This window comes from Dermacentor silvarum, chromosome 2 (genome assembly GCF_013339745.2).
Source record: "Dermacentor silvarum isolate Dsil-2018 chromosome 2, BIME_Dsil_1.4, whole genome shotgun sequence".
Taxonomy (NCBI): domain Eukaryota; kingdom Metazoa; phylum Arthropoda; class Arachnida; order Ixodida; family Ixodidae; genus Dermacentor; species Dermacentor silvarum.
In genome coordinates this window covers 121,655,148-121,674,373 of record NC_051155.1, presented here as the reverse complement: position 1 = coordinate 121,674,373, position 19,226 = coordinate 121,655,148, and the positions used below count along the sequence as shown (strand labels likewise).

General features: G+C 43.6%; 1 protein-coding gene across 15 annotated transcripts in view; it reads left to right on the top strand.

Moving 5' to 3' along the window:
* LOC119441720 (PAN2-PAN3 deadenylation complex catalytic subunit PAN2) overlaps positions 1 to 19,226 on the top strand; it is a 201,891-nt gene that overhangs the window by 70,213 nt on the left and 112,452 nt on the right. The window contains exons 24-27 of one of the 15 annotated variants that reach the window (XM_037706323.2): positions 1,943 to 2,000; positions 4,201 to 4,380; positions 6,922 to 7,015; positions 14,416 to 15,159. The exons of 12 other annotated variants lie outside the window; for them this stretch is intronic. In XM_037706323.2, the coding sequence (XP_037562251.1) occupies positions 1,943 to 2,000; positions 4,201 to 4,380; positions 6,922 to 7,015; positions 14,416 to 14,591 (508 nt within the window). In that variant the 3' untranslated portion in view covers positions 14,592 to 15,159. Of the gene's footprint in view, positions 1 to 1,942; positions 2,001 to 4,200; positions 4,381 to 6,921; positions 7,016 to 14,415; positions 15,160 to 19,226 lie in introns of those variants that run through there. 2 more of the 15 variants (XM_049661570.1, XM_049661569.1) reach the window with 2 other exon arrangements.

Below are 19,226 nucleotides of genomic sequence, written 5' to 3'. Positions count from 1 at the left end.
TGGTTTTATATGAAAAATGCTGTTTGCCAAAAGAATCTCACTTTTTGTCACATGATGGGCACCCATAGCCCATGATGCTTTATTAGCACATAAATGTAGTTAAAACTCGATAAAACGAAGTTTGTAAAATCAGCAGTTTGCTTCATTATGTCAAAATTTTTTTACATTGAAGTTTGACTTCTTTTGCAACTAAGTACAGTCACCAGTGCATTTTTCTTACATGGAAAGGGCTGAAAAATTTTCTGCATTATCGGGCAATAGGAAAAAGTTAATTTTAATGAGAAAAAAAATCATGTTGTTGATTTTTAGACTCGGTGACGAAAGATACGGTTTTATGCCGTGTTGACGATATTTTCACACCGGCGATACGAAGTGAAGCCAGCCACGTTTTCGCATCCATTCTGCCTCCACGGCTTATAGTGTTGCCTACAGTGGGACGACGCTATTGACACGTATAGATGTTTATCTTTCACCGGTGGCCGCTTTCCACCGGCTAACAAATGTTAAACATTATCGCTCGGCGCAGGACGCGCCTGTATCGGAAGTTTCTAGAACGTTATCGATGCTTCTTTCCATTGCCTGTTTTTCACCGACGCTTATGTTATCTGATTGCATGACTGACGCGAATTGTCTAGAACTTTCTGGAAGACACGCGGGCATCAGGGATTAATCTAGAACCTTCGATGACTCAGGTATAAAAGCGTCACTACTACGTGACACTATTATAAAGAGCGCCAGCAGCAGAAGGCGAATGCTTCGTCTGCCTGTCGCTTCAATGCTTCTCTGAACCTCTGAATGCAACCTCCAGTACTAAACGCGCGGGAAGACAGTGCACTTGATTGCCACGCCCTTGCTTTGCAACGTGGCAGATTGGCTTTAAAACAGTGCACGCAGGCTGTGTATGTGCTAAGCCACACTGACAGCCATGTGCAGCCACGGCCGCACTAGAAAAGGATGCGCGTGCCAACCTGCTCCCCTCCTCCCTCTTCGAGCGCACTCTCTTAACAAGTGGCTACAAGGGGGTGTGTTCCGTTGTGTGGCGCCACCTGCGCCACCCTGTAAAGGGGGAAAAATAAACACAGGATAAGTTTCAAGCGCAATCCTGCTGCCTTTACAAGGTGACTCAAGTGGCGCCATACAACGGACAGCCATCTAAAACGAAACTGTAACACCCGCCTTTCCCATTGCTAGTGTGGGAAGATGGCGTGCATTAAACCACCACCCTTTTTGGCTCACCCTTGCAAGCTTTCAGTTGCACTTTTCACTCGCACAACTATCGCACGGGGCACGATAGGAGCTTATTGCACTTGGACTTTGTACGAAAAATGACGCTGCTCCACTTCAGCGGTCGCGCTCGGTCACGCGGCACGTGAATTGAGAGGTGCATTTGTGAGCAGCTGCGAGCAATTAAACCATTTGACCATCTGCGTCCACGGAACTTTCCAATTATTGTCTCGGTATTCCTTCGTGGTGACAGTGAAATTTTGTTATATTGAAATTGTGTATAAACACACTTTGTTATATTGAGGTTCTAAATACATGGTGTTCTTTGGACAAGAAATAAAAAGCTGAATACTTTGTTATAATAAAGTTCATTATATCGAGGTTTAACAGTAATTATTTGTTTTCAAAAATCACCAGAGTCATTGTAATAATTGTTTTTTGAGTAATAAGTCACTGTACATATAGATAATAGGTTTTCATTGCCTTCCTTGCTAACCACATTATAGAGCTCAAAGGCAGGAGCCTCTAGCTTGCTTTGGCTATTACATGAAACTAAGTTTCATATAGATGCATATAGATTCTTAATGGCAGCCATAAGTAAGCACAGACCTGAAGACTTGAGAGCAGACACAAAGAGATAAGCACCCAAATGCAAAGTTGCCTTGTTAGTTTTTACCCTAATTGCAGCTTTCTCGCATTTGCTTGTCACATTTTCCAGGCAAGGGCCTCTCGAAGGGATTCCATTTATTGATGACTACATCGCAACTCAAGAACAGGTAAGTTGTCCTTTGCTCATCTTATGCAGTAGCACTGTAATGCATTTACATACAGCCTTATTATTGTTGCTATAAAACAGGCACATGCTGAGCAATAACTGCAGTAGACCAGCACTCTGGGCCCTTTGTTTGCAAACTAGTTGTTTCTAGGGGAGGGGACTCCAAAAAAAGTTTAATGCCAAATCGAATGCAAATATTGTGAACTTTCTTTTATATATAAAAGCAAATTATTGCTTGTTTATTGTGCATGGGTAAGGATCACGTCAGAGAATGCAATAAAGACAAGAATATAAAATTCTGCAATTTATAATATGGTGCTAAGCTATAAACAATATATAAAATTTAAAAAAGGCACCAAGTACTGGCACAGGGGTACCGAAACTGAACCCCCCAAAAAAGATGTGCTTTTGCACAAACCAGAACTGAGCTGGAACATTAAAACGTGTTTTCGCCACTGGGCAAAACTACGAAAAAAAAAAAAATCTGCGGATCCCACGCACTGTGACAATCAGTTTGAGTGAAGCTTTCGTTGCTGTTTGTGAAGAACGTTGTTGCTGCTTAGCGGCTATGTACAATTAGAGACCACACGACCCAGACGGTGATATGATGACTATGACATGGCAATCGTGGGAAGACGCTGGAGTGGCGACAATAGTATGACACCGACGACATGATGACCATGAGATGCCAACAATCGTATGACGACGACATGACAACCATGGGACGAAGATGTTGGAGTGGCGACGATGGTGTGACAACCATGGAATGACGACGCTAGAATGGCAATGTTGGTGCGACGTCAATGTTGTGACCACCATGGAATGACTATGCTTGTGTGGCGACGGTGATATGACATCCAAGAATGACGATGCTGGCGTGACGACCGTGGGATGGATGATGACACTGAAGGGACAACAATGGTGTGGCGATGACTGCATGAAACTATGGGATGACGACAAAGGTATGACGGCAATAATGTGATGACGACAGTGTGATGCCTATGCTTGTATTATGCCATTGGTATGACGGCGTTGGCGTGACAACAAAAACATGACAACAGTGGAATTACTATGAGAAAATTATGATGATGGGACAACCACAATGGCAACTCTGTGATGACGTGGTGACGACAATGGCATGACAACGAAATGACGATGACAGTATGGCGATAGCTCAAAAATGGCAATTTGATGATGATGACATGACAACACAGAGCAACAGAGTGAAAGCAGCAGAAAGGTGACGATGACATGACAACGAAGGATTTATCACAGTGGCATGAAGGCGATGAAATGACGTCGACAGCGTGTTGGTGTTGGAGCTCACGTGCATCACCTGTCACTGTGGGCCGCCTTAATCATACTAAATCTGGTGTTTGCTTGCATTGTGTCCAGTACCAGCCAATCTAGCAGGTTTAATTGGCACTATGTCCGGTACCATGGGCAGCCTTAATTCACCCTATATCCAGTGTTTGTTTTTACTATGTCAGGTACCAGCCAATTGGGCCGTCTTAATTTGCACTATATCCGGTGTAAGTTTGCACTATGTCCTGTGTTGGCTAATCATGCAAGACTAGCTAGCAGCCAGCAGGGATGCCAATGGTATGACGACAACGGACTGATCACGACATTACTATCAGCTTAACCCACGCATTCAGCAAGAGCTATTGGGCAAGACAGCAGCCATTAGCAGCAGCAGGAAAGTCGAAGGAAGAGGCTAAGAAAGTTTCACTTTAAAAAGAAAGATGCCACTAGCTCCGGCTTGCTACTCTGCAGGGGTAGAAGTATGGTGAAGAGGAAGAGAAGGAAGATGGAATTGAAGCAGAAGACACTCATGCAATTTATTCACTTTTAAAAGTCAAAGATTCCTCTTAAAGCCTTGTGCCAAGTCTACTCTTGGGTAAGAAATATGCAGTAACTATGCGGAGCATAGTTACTGCTTACTGTGGTCAGTGTTTGATTAAAATAGACATTTCTGGAATCTGATTTGTAGTCTGCTGCTGCTAGTGTGCTCTATGTGGAAACAGATGGTGATAGCATCATGCTTGTGTGCCAACAGCCAAGAGAAGTCAATCAGCATGCCTATGAGTGTAGATATCAAAAGAATATCAGAATAGTATGTTCACTAGAAAAGTAAGCTATTTATTACCCTTCGTTTTCCTTTGCACTTCAATGTCCTCCATTCCTTTACATGTCGCCAGGTGGTGGACTACCTGACCCAGTTCTCAGGCATCCAGCCTGGTGACCTTGATGTGACCATTTCGTCCAAGCATCTGACCACACTTAAGGCTACTTACCGAAAGCTGCGCTACCTCGTGGATGAAGGAGTCATCTTTGTTGGCCATGGTCTCAAGAATGACTTTAGAGTCATCAACCTTGTTGTAAGCATGCTACTACAGCCATGTTATGAATCTAATGTTTTCCTTTTTTCTTGCACTCTTCTTTGCTTCCTAAAGTCAGCGCACACGTTAATCTTCAAATTGAGTCCTTATCAGAAAGGAAACCTGACAGCAATTCTCCCGCAGTCACTTAATGCAGGAGCTAGTCACTGGAACATTATCTTTGGTATTCCCTAGTTCTGCAGTGAAGCACTTTAAGCACTAGTCTCAGAAGTGCTTCTCGTTAAAAGTGTGAGGGTTGGCCTCTTCATTGTTCAAATGTTTGCACCATTTAGACAGTATAAACATGTATACAGTTAACGTCCAATTTTTCGGACTCCCTAGAGACGGCAAATTGCACGAAAAATCAGGCAGTCCAAAAAAAATGAATGCATACCATTAATTAAGTTCGAGGGCTCAAATCGCCATAGCCACGTTTGAAATGACTTTAACCCTTTGAAGGTTTTGCCGTATCTGTACGGCGGCGGTTTTCTGTCCGGCAAGGTCTTTGCCGTACGGGTACGGTTTCGATCCTCCATTTGAAATTTCGCGCCATAATGACGATGCTTGCTTACCGGGAGGTGCTGCCACCTTTTAGGACTTACAAGAAGCGTTTGACATTTGTGCTACCTTCTTGCGGAGATAAACAGAACTGATTTCTAGTTTCAGCGCGTGCGTCGCGCAGACTGCGGCAACACCCCTTTCGCGGTTTCGGTTTCGCCGCGTGATCGCAGCGGAGGCGCGCGAAACGTTTGAAGGGGCGGCGGAAGTTGATTTCTACCTTTATTGGCGCTGCTCTTAGCTTGTTTATCACCGTCGCTCACGAGATATTCTCGCTGTCTGCGGCAACGTGCTTTCGGTTCCGCCGCGTGATCGCAAAGGAGGCGCGCGGAACGTGAGTTTTCTCTTTGTCGGCACTGTCTTGCAGTGGCGCTGAAGTTGATTTCTATCTTGATTGGCGCTGTCTTAGCTTGTTTATCAGCGCCGTTCACAAGGTATCCTCGCTCTCTGCGTCAACGCGCTTATGCGGTTTCGGTTGCGCCGCGTGATCGCAACGGAGGCGCGCCAAACGTGAGTTTTCTCTCTGTCGGCACTCTCTTGCAGGGGCGGCGGAAGTTGATTTCTATCTTGATTGGCGCTGTCTTAGCTTGTTTATCAGCGCCGATCACGAGGTATTCTCGCTCTCTGCGGCAACGCGCTTACGCGGTTTCGGTTCCGCCGAATGATCGCAACGGAGGCGCGCGAAACGTGAGTTTTCTCTTTGTCGGCACTTTCTTGCAGATGCGGCGGAAGCTGATTTCTACCTTGATTGGCGCTGCTCTTTGATTGGCGCTACCTTGATTTGCGCGATAAGGCGCTGTGCGTAGAACCGTGTTTCAAGGAGTACCACACTCTGAAATATTATTGAACATTTGGAGTTCTGAGTGATGCCGACATCAAAATACTGTTTCTAATTTTTTTTCACTATTTATTCCCGACTTTATACATTTTGTACATTCAATATCCACAATAAAGTAATTTGACCATCTGGGAAAGTTTTTTTCAAAATAATTTGACCTTCAAAGGGTTAAAGGTCTGCCAGTACACTAATTAGGCGTCTCGGTGCTCATTCTGTTACAAGAGACGGCAGGGGCATGTGTGTATAATTAAGGAACACATTTTATGTCCCATGACAGTAGCCCCTTTGCACTCTTGGTATTCTTCATTGCAATATACTATTGCATATGCTTAACCGCGTAACATTGTTGTATTGCGGCGAAGCTGACTTTTGGGAACTGACAGTACCTAACGCTTTAGACTCTTGCCGTGCTTTCCACACTTTGACAAGAAGGAGGATTGTGTAGGCGCCATTGCCGAGAGCGACCAATCCTTTAAACAAAAAACACGGCACCGAGCATGGAAGCTTGATAGCGAACATCAAAGCATCTAGGCCTAACTACAGCACAAAACTACTACAATGGCTGCCAATAGATGTATGTTTTGATCATGCACAATGCATAAATAAAGTTTTACCACCACCACCACCTGCCAATAGATCGACGGGCAAAAATGCTGGTTCGAGGCTGCAGGATATTAAAAATGGCAACTGTGGTGGCTTCACTTAATGATGTTTCAGACCTGAGATCATGGCAAAAGAACAGAAAAATCGGATGGCAAAGGTTTCAGTGTCCGAAATTTCAAACCTCCATATGCATGGGCTCCATGGTGTACGTGGTGGTGCCTCAAAGGCATCCAAATTATCAGGCATGTCTGTAAATCGGGTGTCCGAAAAATTGGTATCTGTATGTGTACCAAAGGTAAGCACAGAGTACTGTGCTGAATGAGAAGTGAATAATGAAGGAAATTGCAAATAATGGTTGGTGTAACGCTTTTTAGTACTTATCCAAATGTATTCATAAGTAATGACTCTTACAGTGCAGAGATACTTTTATGCTCACAGCATTTGTGACTTCATGCACAGCCCTTCTGTGCACTGTTTCACTGCTGTTTTGTTGCTTCTTTTTCACCTTTCATATATACGTTTGCTCCTTTATTTCTAAACAGGTACCTGCTGACCAAGTGATTGACACTGTGCTTCTTTTTCAACTTCCTAACAAGAGAATGGTATCTCTGCGTTTCCTTGCTTGGCACTTTCTTGGTAAGTACGGTGAAGAACAAGTTTTTTTTTTAGTTGGGATGCCTTTTAAGTGAAGCTTTATAGGCTCACAAGTGTCGGCTCGGCGGTGGTGGTGGTGGTGTCACGCTGGAAAATGGGCAAATCGTGGCCATAGTGCAGAAAGGGTCCAAGCTCAATGGCACATACCAGGGACAAAAAGAAAGAGGGAGAGAAAGAAAGAGAATGACAAAGAGGGAGAGAGAGAAAGAGAGAAGGAAAGAGAGAAAGAAAGAAAATCACCACAAAGATTAGACCCACACATGACAAGCTTCGTTTACCTCCATTTTCTCGACAGGGGAAGGGCTGATTTTTTTATTAAGGCGAAAGCATTATATGTCTCATTAGTCAGTCGATCTTGAGCGAAAACATGTCGCTCAAGGTTGAAAGGTACAAAAAGGCCACAAACCCTTAACCTTTGGTGTTAAGGCACTTGAACCCACAACCTTTGGTGGGAGTCGAGCCCACGACCTTTGATGTTAATCAAGGTGAAGTTAATTAAGGCACCGTTAATTAAGGTAGAGTTAATTATCGCACTAGAACTCACGACCTTGGGTGAGAGTCGTACCCTCGACCTTTGAAATTAAGAGGGATGACTAAGCGAAGTACACTAAGCAAATTAAGGGGATGACTAAGCGAATTAAGAGGATGCACAAGCAAATTAAGAGGGATGTCTACGTCATGTGTCCGTCTTTAATGCATCGGCACTTGGGCTTTCGCCTTCAAGTCGTCTTCGGGATAACATAAGAGACCCTTGTGAATTTTTTGTTTGTGAAGCTAGCCTGGTTCATGGGTGGGTGCGTGCTTAGTCAGAACAAGAATCAGTGAAACAAATACGCACAAATAAGGGAGAGGAGAAAGAAGAGTGTGTGTGTGTTTTTTTTTCCATTGCTCATATTTGTTCGTTTTTCTTTCAGAATAGGAATTTTACTATCATATACAGTCAGTGTCCAATTTTTCAGACTCCCTAAGGACTGCAAGAACATGAAAAAAGTTGGGCAGTCCAAAAAAAACAACTTATGTATGCCTTTTACTGCTCTCAAGGATTCAAATTGCAACAGCCACGTCTGAAATAGCTCTGAAGGCCTGCTAGTACACTTATTACGGTCTCGGTGCTCATACTGTGGCATGCGGGTGCGCTCATGTATAATACGGAACACATGCTACGACCCACGACAGTGGCCCCGGTCCACTCTTGGTGTGCTTCACCGCAGTACAATGCATATGCTTGACCACATAACGCCGCTATATTGCGGCGAAGCTTATTTTTGGGAGAAGGCAATATGCAACATTTCTTTACCCTTGCCGTGCTTTTCATGCTTCAAAGCCATCAATGAAGATCAAAAAGGAGGAGTCAACACCATTGCTGACAGCAGTGAATCTTTTCAAAGAAAAACGGTGCACCGAACAGCAGGAAACTTGGTAGCGAAAGTTGAATCAGCTAGGCCTAGTGTTGCAGTGCGCATGACTGCACAAAATGACCACACGACCACGCACCAAACACCATGTGGCTAAGTAAGCACAAATACCTATGGTGGCTACAGCTGGCTATGGCTGTCAGCAGATCGGCGCTGGTTCAAGGCTACGAGATAATCAAAATGGCGGCGATGGTGCCTTTGATTAATGCCGTTTTGGACGTGCGGTTGTGGCAAAAAACAAAAATCGGATGGCGAAGGGTTTCAGCATCTGAAATTGTGGTGTATGTGGCATGCCACAAAGGCATCTGAATTATTTGGCATGTCCAAAAAGTTGGTCGTTGACTTTAACACCATTCTTGGCTTCATCACACAAGATGACGGCAAATGTAGCAGCTTGCATGTTTTTCTAAAGTAATTGTTGCTGTACAGAGAATGTGTTTGTTGAATGGGCGTGTGGAGCAGCTGATTTGTGGAGCAGCTGATTTCCTGCTTGATAACTCACGGAAACATCATGCCACCATGTATAATGAAAAGAGGGCTTTGGACAATTCAGAAAATAAAAAAGAGTAACTCTTGAACATTTGCAGAAAACTGCAATTGAAAGGACTTGCAATAGCAAGTCTCTCTTGCATGCCATATTGCTTATGTATGAACGTTTAGTCAGTCACCATTTCAGGTGCACATTGACAAACTTGTGCTAGCAAGGTGCAGATACTACATACCTTGGTGAATCCTTTGTTCTGGTTGCAGTGGGGTATTGTAGTGCCATCTGGCATGCACTCGGCATGTCACAGCTGTTGCCTCCAAGATTTTTATTGCGATAGCAATTATATGGACACTTCAACCGGATTTCTGCCGTCGGCGTCGCCGTCGCCGTCAGGTTCCCTTAGATAAAATCTTCGCCGCGCGATGTATGCCCGAGCGGAAGCGTGCGGGGACGCGCGCTATCACGGAGAGCGAACGCACTCAATCTCCCACGCGCAAGCAAGGAAGCGGGAAGCCAGCGCTGGAGGGAGCTGGGGGGGGGGCGCTTCTACTCTGCCAGCAACCGCGCTCGTCGCTCGCTCGCACCGTCGCTTATCTCCACACGGCTCTGACCTTTATGCGCCGTGCATTCGCCGCTCAGTTTCCGTTGAAGCGATACTCGCATCTCGTTCACTTGGTATGTACCAAATTTGACATGTAAGGGTGCAGATGTATGACTAATATGACTGATAGGTCATGACATCAATAACATCACATGCTCGACAGTTACATCACGATTAACGATAATAAAATCACGTGTGGCACACACCCACATTGGATATGCAGGTATGAGCCAGGGACAAGAAAGAAAGAGAGAAGGAAGGAAATAAATCACTTGCGGTGCATACCTGCATTGGATATGCGGGTATGAGCCAGGGACAAGAAAGAAAGAAAGAGAGAAGGAAAGAAAATCCAGTGTAGAGCAGGTGCGGGGAAAGCTGCGCCGGTAGCAGATCATGTGACGCGCGCAACCACTCAGGGTCGTTTGGTGTGTCGCGGGGAGGGAAAGGGAAGGAAAGGGGGTTGGCGCGTGATCTGCCGGGCTTCCCTCGCCTCAGATCAGTTTTGGCATCCAGATGGGAAGGACGCGCATGGTGCATTCCGCCGAGGAGCAGGCTGCATTTGAGCAATGGCGCCGCGAACTAGCTCGGGAAAGGGCTCATCATCAATGTGCCAGTTCTAGCGTGAGGGCTTCCAAAGCCCAAGCGATACGTCAGTGAAGAGCCGCGTACCCCGAGGTGCGGGAGCGCGATTTTGAGGCCGAACGTCAGTGAAGAGCTGCCGACCCCGAGTTTAGGCCAAACGAAGCAGAATGCCTGCAACACCGTCGTCTTGCAATAAGCTTCGATTACCCTTCTTTTCTCGACAGGAGAAGGGCTCTGAATTTTTTTTTTCACGAAAGATGGATCGAAAATTGCCTGCTTGGGGCAATTGGATATGAAACAAAAACTACCCTCAGGGCATTTGTATGCTTTACCGCATAACATGGATGTGTTGTGGCGAAGCAGACTTTAGGAAGCCGGCCGCCATTGTGCAACACATATTCCTTGCAAAAAAATTGTGTGCACATTAGATTTCGACTTTGTTAGGAGCTTTAATGTCATTTCTACGTATCTTTCTGCTTTAGACAAATAGAAAGTGGTCGCTCATTGGATTCGGGGGCGTGTTAGAATCAGCAAATACTGGTGTTATGGCATTTATACTGCATCTTGTTTAATTCGACCCGCTCGATAATTCTGACAATTTCTTCGGTCCCGTCAGAGTCGAATTAACAGAAGTCAACTGCATTACGTTGTAACACATGGCCGTTGATCCGTGATGCAGCAGTGTCCGTGGGCTTAGAATAGGGAATCGTAACACAGTGGTGCAGTCGCCAACCTGTTGGCGATGAGTGCCCTTACGGGCCACAATGCATAAGCCGGCACTCTGTCACAAGTGTGCCTTGTGGTAACGGATCACGATGCGGCATGTGCCGGCGCAGCTGCTTTTGCGCGGCGAGGCCGTATCGACTTGTATTGCTTTAACGAAATGGCTCATTGAACCTAAAGTGGTTAGATAAGTGTTCCCTTTCGCTATGCCAAGCTGCATTGTCGCATTTTGCACTTTTGCGCCTTTTGCAAATGAGAGGTTGGCTTTTTGCAATCCTTAGTTGCTTAGCGGCTGAATTTGCAGCTTATTGAAGTGCAGGAAATGGAAAAGGAAAGGTTGCGCTGAATATAGAGCATGACCCAAAATACGTCATGAGGTGATTTTTCATGTTAATAATAGTGAAAACAGAACTTAATTTTTAAAATCCTGGCGGTAGACTTGTGCGAAAATAGCCCAGTATAATTAGCCACCTGCAGCTTCATTGTATCAGTAATGTCAAGTTTTTTCTTTGTGATATGTCTGCATAGCTTTTATTTCTGTGTGATGTAAATGTCCTTTTCACTACATTTAGTATAAGACCAATTAAACTTTCTGCACAGTAGCATGCACAAACTCATTCTTTTCATTTTCTGCTTACAAGCTATATATGTTGTCTGCCCCAGTGCATTTACCTCCACTTTAAATGCCACTGGAAGCATTCAAAAATATATGAGAAGCTTTTTTTTTCTTTTTTTTTGAAATCAGCCAAGTCCACAAACCAAAGCTATGTGAGATAGAGCTGTAATGACAAGATAAACAAGGCAACCTTCCTCTAGAAAAAATATCACAACGAAATGGGCCAAATAAGGCAAGTGAACCGTGTGCAAAGATCGTATGTTGGAGCAAAAATGAGCCAGATCCCACTGGTGCACGAATCAAAATTATCCACACAATGTTATCGAGGCAATATGGTAGTCTCATTGCAGGTTGTGTTCCTTATTTTGTTACTGCCTTCAATGCTGCTCAAATAAAAGATCCTGTGAGAGAATACAAAAGGCAAAAGGAATACGTGCTTTCAAGAAGATGAATTCGCTCTCTCCAAATAATATTCCCAGTATTGATGAAGCATAACAGTGCCCCTAATTGCCAATATTCTGATGGAGTTTCTACTGAAATCATATTGGACTGTTTTTGAAAGTAGTTCTCAACTAAGTTTTCAGGCCAAAATTGCATCAAACCAAGTGTTTGAAATAGAAGAGTCAAATCCCAACTTTACATCCTAATATTGGTGAAATGTTTCTATACTTGTTGCTCTAGCTCAAACCGACATGTAAAACATATCATATGTCATGTATCATAGCATTGCCTTTCAGTCTGAATGCAAAATTTTTCGTTTTTCTCACATTCTGTTTAAATGAATTTGACACATGAAAAAAAAAAAAAAAACTCCTCGTATTTATATCACCCTTGCTTGCTCCTTTGTTCCTCCCAGTTTCTTTCTTTGCTTGTTGGAACATAATGTTCTTCATAATGTTCACATGTGATTTAATTTGAAAGCATTACTATTCATACACCCCTAGTAATAGCACATTTGGCATCAATGTGTGGTTTTTGGTAGAAAAGGAAAACTGCTATTGTCTGTGAACCTGACCGTCAAAAAGCATGTCCATCTAGATCAGCTTAGTTGATCTGTGTTGCTCTACTGCCAATAGATCAGCTAATAACTTAGAAAAGCACAGCAAGGAGTCTTAATAGACAAACTGCATTGAGGGCGCTGTTGTGTGCATTCTTTCTTGCACTTCTTGTACTTCTGTGTGTGTTTGTGCTGCTATGTACATGAACACGCCCAGATGAACGGAAAATATAGATCTCTGAAAAGTGATGAGGCAGCATTTAAAGGGACATTAAATAGGACTCTTGAGTTAATGTGTATTAGTAAATTATTCTTCTGCAGTAGCAAATAAAGTGCTCTTGTTGCAAGAGGAAGCACGGCAAGCTAGAGAATGTGCAAAATTGAAAGACTGAAAGACATGTGGCGACACCCCACTAAAGCTTCAATGCCAGTGCTCCGTGACATTATTTATTTTGATAACATCTGCTCATGTTAGCTTAATCATTTACCGGTAGAAGAAGGATTGTATTTCACTTTCAAGGAATCAGACTCAATGTAGCAACTTTTTGTAACATTTCGTTGCATTAAAGGGGTCTTTGAACCACCCCTCGGGCTTGGTGAAGAAACACATTCCGCGGATAGCCATATGCTGCTTTGAACATCTTAGCCAAATTTTGCAGTTGTGCATGGCGCGTGGAGCTCGCAAGCGGAGCGCGAAGTCATCTTTTTCTCAAACACTCTCTTTTCAATAGAAGCCTGCTTTTGACTCTTTTCTGGATGCTTTATTTCGTAATATAGCAGATTCCCATACGCGGCTGCTATTGGCCAATAGCTGATATCAATCAAGAAGGATGTTTGGATCATTGCACTTCTTCCTGCTGTTACTGTGTATATTTATTGAAGCAGTTTAATAAACAGGCTGAAGTAAGCGAAAATCTGCTTTCGAATTTCAATAATAATTACGTACTTCTGGAATAGGCCGACTATCGGCTGCTCATGCTCAGCTGCCCGCATAGGAATTAAACTTTGGCCACCCTGCTTATTAGTGTTGTAGCTGTCGGGTGTCGCTAATTTTAATTAGTTTTGAACACTCAACTAGCCTCGAACTACGCAAAACTTAAGGTCAGGCCACACGCATGCTTGCCAGCGTGCGCTCTCTCCTGGCCGCTCCTGATCCTTGGTAGACTTTGCTGCGTATTGAGATATTGATAACACATCAAAATGTGGACGTTGGATGTGACTACTATCCGTCAGTCAAGCTGGTGCAGGGCAATGCCGGTCCACACCACGTAGCACTGCCAGACTGGAGCATATAAGCGCGAGCGCGCACTCGAGCCCTGTCGTACATAAAGCAAACGCTGTGCACACGCACTACACTTGCATTTAGCTGCAATGTGCTACTTAACATTGATACCGCTGCCACCACCACTGTTAGGTGCCACGACGAGTCCGCTGGTGTCAAAATCAAAAGTAGTGGCATCTACGTGAACATCCAAAATCACATTTGAACTGCGCGCCACGGTGACATTCAGTAGGTGGAGCGTTGTGGGCATGCTCCACTTTGCCGTAGCCTTCGCAGTGCAAGTCAGTGAAGAAGGAGTGGAAGCACCACGAAGAAGGTGTTTAATTTACAATAAGTCCGCTTCTGCATTACTTTTTTCGGCAAAGTATTTCTGAAAGTAGTATATTTTAACTTGGAATGCATTTCCCGACTTCGATATAGAGTGGTTCAGGGTCCTTTAAAGCTGCTCAAATACGATAAAATACGTCCATGACGCCACACTAACATACCAGCGCTGCAATTTCAGCGTGAAGTTCAAGAAAAGGGTAGCTTCGTCTTCATTTTCTCTGCTAGCAATCAACCTTCTTCCTGCAAAAGAATGAAAATAGAATTTCTAAATTAACCTTTACCATTCTAAATTGATTGAGGGTTGCTCTTTGGTTTCTCTTTAAAATTTGCACACTGACCACTCGCTTCTCAGGACTGAAGATCCAGTCCAAGATGCACGACTCCATCGAGGATGCCAAGACAGCGCTACGGCTGTACCGCAAGTACCAGCAGCTCGAGAGGGAAGGGCGGGTGACTGAGTCCCTGAAGGAGATGTACGAGGCTGGCCGCAAGTCCTCGTGGAAGGTTCCCGGTGCCGACGAGGAATGACAGTGTGACCACCTCTGGGCGGCGGTGGAAGGCTGCTGGCCCAGCTTCGATTCCCAGTGATGGTCATCGTAGGCAGAGAGCACAACACTGCGGTTGCCAGTTGCACTGCCTTAAAGAGCTGCCCAGAAATGCTCAAGGTAACGTGGCAGGTATGGCACGCATTGTGCTGCCGCTACACAAGGGTTTCAGCAGCTACTGTCTCAAGTTATCAGATATAGAGCAGAGCAGGAGGAAATAACACTGATTAGTTCTAATGGACATGAGGCTTAATGCAAGCAAGTAAGTAAAAGTAGGGAATTTAAGACAAAATGTTAATCTTTTGCGTGACAGAATTTATGGTAGCAGCAAGCATGGCGAAGAAATGATAAATTCCAGTAAGCTGTTTCATCATCCAGATTCTGCCAATCAATTTTTTACGCATACATTTTGCTCCTCCGGAATTGAACCCAGTCAGTGCTCAAGGTATGTACAGTTGCAAGAGTCTCGAAAATAGCACCAGTTTAGAGATATTCATCCCTGAGCTTGCGGTGATATGCATTGGTGCTCCGGTTATTATTTTCCCTCAATGCCCCCCCCCCCCCCCCCCCCTTTAAGGTATGTGGGACAAAACTGTGTAGAAAACTGGTGTATTTTGTTCTGAATTTTGGAACTGACATAGGTATCTCAACATTGGTGCTAGTCTCGGGATTCCCACTAAATGGATGGGCCTCGAGCACTGACTGGCTTCAATTCCATCATTTAGTATTATTGTGTAATGTATGCTGAGGTCGCTCATTGGGAGAAATTAATTCATCCAATTGAGATAAAGAAGTGTTTTTGTGGGAATTATTACCCAATTTCTTATTTCCTGCACTGCTATGAATTCTGTCCAGGAAAAAATTGGCTTCTTTTTTTCCTTGATTCCTTGATTTAATAACTTGACATAGTTGTGGCTGACACACTCTGCAAGTGGCCCACATTGTGCTATCGCATTCAAAAGTGTAATCTGGGTCGGAGATTAGCAGTGCCTATTATCATTGCCCACTGAAGCTGTTGGGGATGGGGCTGTACCATTTTCAATTGCCTGGTTGCTTACAGAACATGCGTAAGTGCATGTTGGCTTCTCACCTGTCATATCAAGCAGCTTTGGAACTTGTGCCCATATACCAATTACTGTCACCGTACAACTGACATACCAGCACATAAGTGTTGGCCTCGCAGGATGTCCACGTGATATGTCAGCTACAATCAGCGGTGACGTTTTACAAGTGTGCTTTCAGCCAAGATCTGGTACACACATGATTGTATTGAATGACTTTTCTTGGCGGAAAGCAAGCAGAAGTGGCTGCTTATGACTGTGTCACTGCTAGTGCCATTGTCCCAGCAGATAAATAGAAGACAGCTGCACATTGCAATGACAGCTCTGCACATCTTGGTTAAACCATGTGTCCCTACTGGCACTGTAGCTCAATCTGTTAAGACTGTAACATGGTACTATTTGCAATACACGTACTGTCAGCACTCATTGAAATGCAAGAAGTTGGAGCGCTCAATTTTTGTACAGCTTAAATAAGAGCTATTGGAATGAGGTGTTTATGTCCAACTCTGACGTGTCATGAGCTGTGTTTGTGACAAGTTAGTATTGGCCATGAATCTTCATGCCTACTGTGTTTGCTAAGCTGCACAAAAACTACATGCTGTGCAGTGTTCATTTCGGTTGGTGCTGATAGCATGGAGTGTCAAATCTTTTCATTGCTGCCATTGTCATCGGGTCCCAGGCAAGCACATGGGAGATCTAGGTTGCGAGCAAGCAATTCGTGCTGTGCTGGAACAATGTGGAATTGCAGAAGCTTTGCCCTTTTACTTAGAAGTCAAGCATCAATTAGGGACATGGAACATAACGGCATTATAGCAACTTGACGGCCTGTACTTTGACAGAGTAATAGGATCTTGAAGTTTACTGCAGTCGTGTATAGCACAGAGCTTGCCCCAACACTTGGCAGCGTGTTGCAAGCATAGGTCTGTTGTGTCCATACGTGCCTACTGAGCCATGCCAGCAGGCAAAAATTCCGTCTCAGAAATACCTCTACTTATGACCTGCAAGTCTTTCTCTTTTCCTTACATGCAACATCCTGAGGTCCTTGTAGAGGTGCCTGTAGAAAGCATGGTACTACAATGATTAAGAGCAACTTCAGAAGCTATGGCAAAGAGTCCTTGATATAAGTACGGACCTTCTTGTGAAAATCACTTTGAAATGTTTGCTCTAGGCTGCTGCTTTTCCAGTTTTGCACTGATCCAACAGTGTCATGACTTGTCTCTTTGGTTAAAGTGCCTTTGAACTGCAGTGTAAAAGAAAAAAAGGAGGGGAGGACATCAAGTGTCGTGTTGTTGCAGTCCTATTTCTTTATCAGTGCATCATATTAATTTTTGCTCTGCAGTTCAAGACGCACTGACGTCCATTTTGCAGCATTTCTGTGTGTTCACCATCTCTGAGTATGCACTGTATCAAATTTCATGTAATGGCTGCAAGGTTACTGCATTATCATACGTCATCCCTACGAGTAAGCACTCTGGCGTGCTCAAAACACTTCTCTCATTTGAATAGTTTCTTGGCCATTGGTCAAAGAACATCTCTCGAGAAAGCACAAAATATTTCTGTCGAGATGTCGGAAGTAATTTCCTTCGGGTGCAGAGAGTGCTTGTAGATGCCCATGCTGGGCAGTGCGAGCAACCTTTTGGCCTTAGAGGACCAGTTGTGGAAGGGAAGCTGTGACTTGCACGAAAAGACTTGCCAAACCTTTTCGACGCAAGAGAAGGCAGACTGTGTGCAGCAAAGTGAATTTGTACTTACATGCCAAGTTGTATACAGTCTCACTATGTACCTCAGGCCACCCATTGCTGTCGCATGTTTTGTACTGTGTAAGCAAGAATCCATGATGTAAGCCTATTCAAGACTTTGATACCATGCCAATAAGATGGTATCAACTGCTGCAATATTGTTTGACAATCTAGAAGAAGAATTAGCCATGCACAGAGTTTAACCGAGGCTGCTTCTAGCATCTCTATTGCCACATGTCTATTCACTATACAGTCAAGCCTCGTCATAACGAAGCCGAATCCAACACAAGAATACCTGCGTTATATTGAATATTCGTTATGAGCATGTATTCCTTACATTCTGACATTAGCGAGAAAAGCATTTTAGATTTACTTCATTATAGCTGATAATTCGTTATATCGAGGTACGACTTTATTACACTCTTGAAATGGGCTTAACTGCAGATGTTAGCATAATCAGGTTTTATTTGTAAAATCTTTTTCTCGTTATTAACAATTTATTAGATTTCATTTTGATACTTTTGCGTCTGTATATCAGGCTAAGTATTTTACCATCTCTTATGATGTCCTTAATATATGGTGGCACTTGTTCAGGGTGATGGAGCTTTGGAGAAAGTTAACTGGGTGTGGGAAAGATATTTCAGTCTGGTGTCCATAATTTATATTCACAAATTCAGCCTTCTGAAGCTGCCATGTTGCAAATCCTTTCAAAAGTTCGCCAAATGTATTTATATTGTATTTTGTACTGCGGCAAAGACACTCAGCCTTTAATGCATGAATCATGTACATCCTCTGAAAAATGATATTTTTGTACGTTTTGGTGGCTTCTCTCCTTGTTTCGAAGTAGGCGTAAAGTAAAAAGCTTGACTTGGAGACTTGACATATAAAAAAAAGTATTTTCACATACATTATGAAAGATCAAATAAGGTTAATCAGTCTCACGGCCCTTGCTGAATTAATCAATGCAAACAAGTGTCTATGTATGCTATACCGAAGTATTTTTTATAGTGAGCTACCCTGCAATGTTCCATTCAAATGGAAACAGCCAATGAAACAATTAAATAGGCATAGTTACCTGGGATTGCTCAATTATATATTTGTTGGTTTCATAAATTAAGTTTCTGGGCATCCTTAATGCATGTTCTCCATAGCACCCTTTTATTTTTTATGTATTTGATGAGCTTATGCTGCTGGCGAATAATTGAGACGCACACGTGAGAGAAATGAATGAGAAAACTCCTTTTGCACGATCAACCGAGTGAGAAACAGGATATTGTCTTTAAGCTGGTGTTTAAATGTGCTGTAGCCTTGAGACTCCAAACTTGAGGCCGAACACGATGCCACTGTCACATGCATTCAAGTATGTAGAACCGTCATAAATTCTTGCTCATTTTTACTTGGTCATGTTTCTATTTGTGCCACTGGAACTTTGTTGCTTTAGTGCTTATTCCGTGAATGGCGGAGAAATCGAAATGGACTAAGGAACGCACATTTCACACCAACCATTGTCATTTTGTGCATGGGTGAATACTGTATTTACTCAATTGTTATGTGCACTCGATCATCACTCCCTGAAATAAAATGCAATGCCCTTAGTTGTTCACTTACCAGTTTTTCATCGTAATAAGCAGAATACAGTAATGATATTTGCTTTCTCTTGGAAAAGAAAATTTATTGCACCTGAGGCACAGTAGGTCAGGCATCACTCATTACACTGTCGGATGAGGCTCCTTATCACTATCGACTGCCCAGAGCATCTAATCTTCCCTTTGCAGACATGGCACCTAAGAGCCTAAGAACTTTCAGAGTGAGGCACAA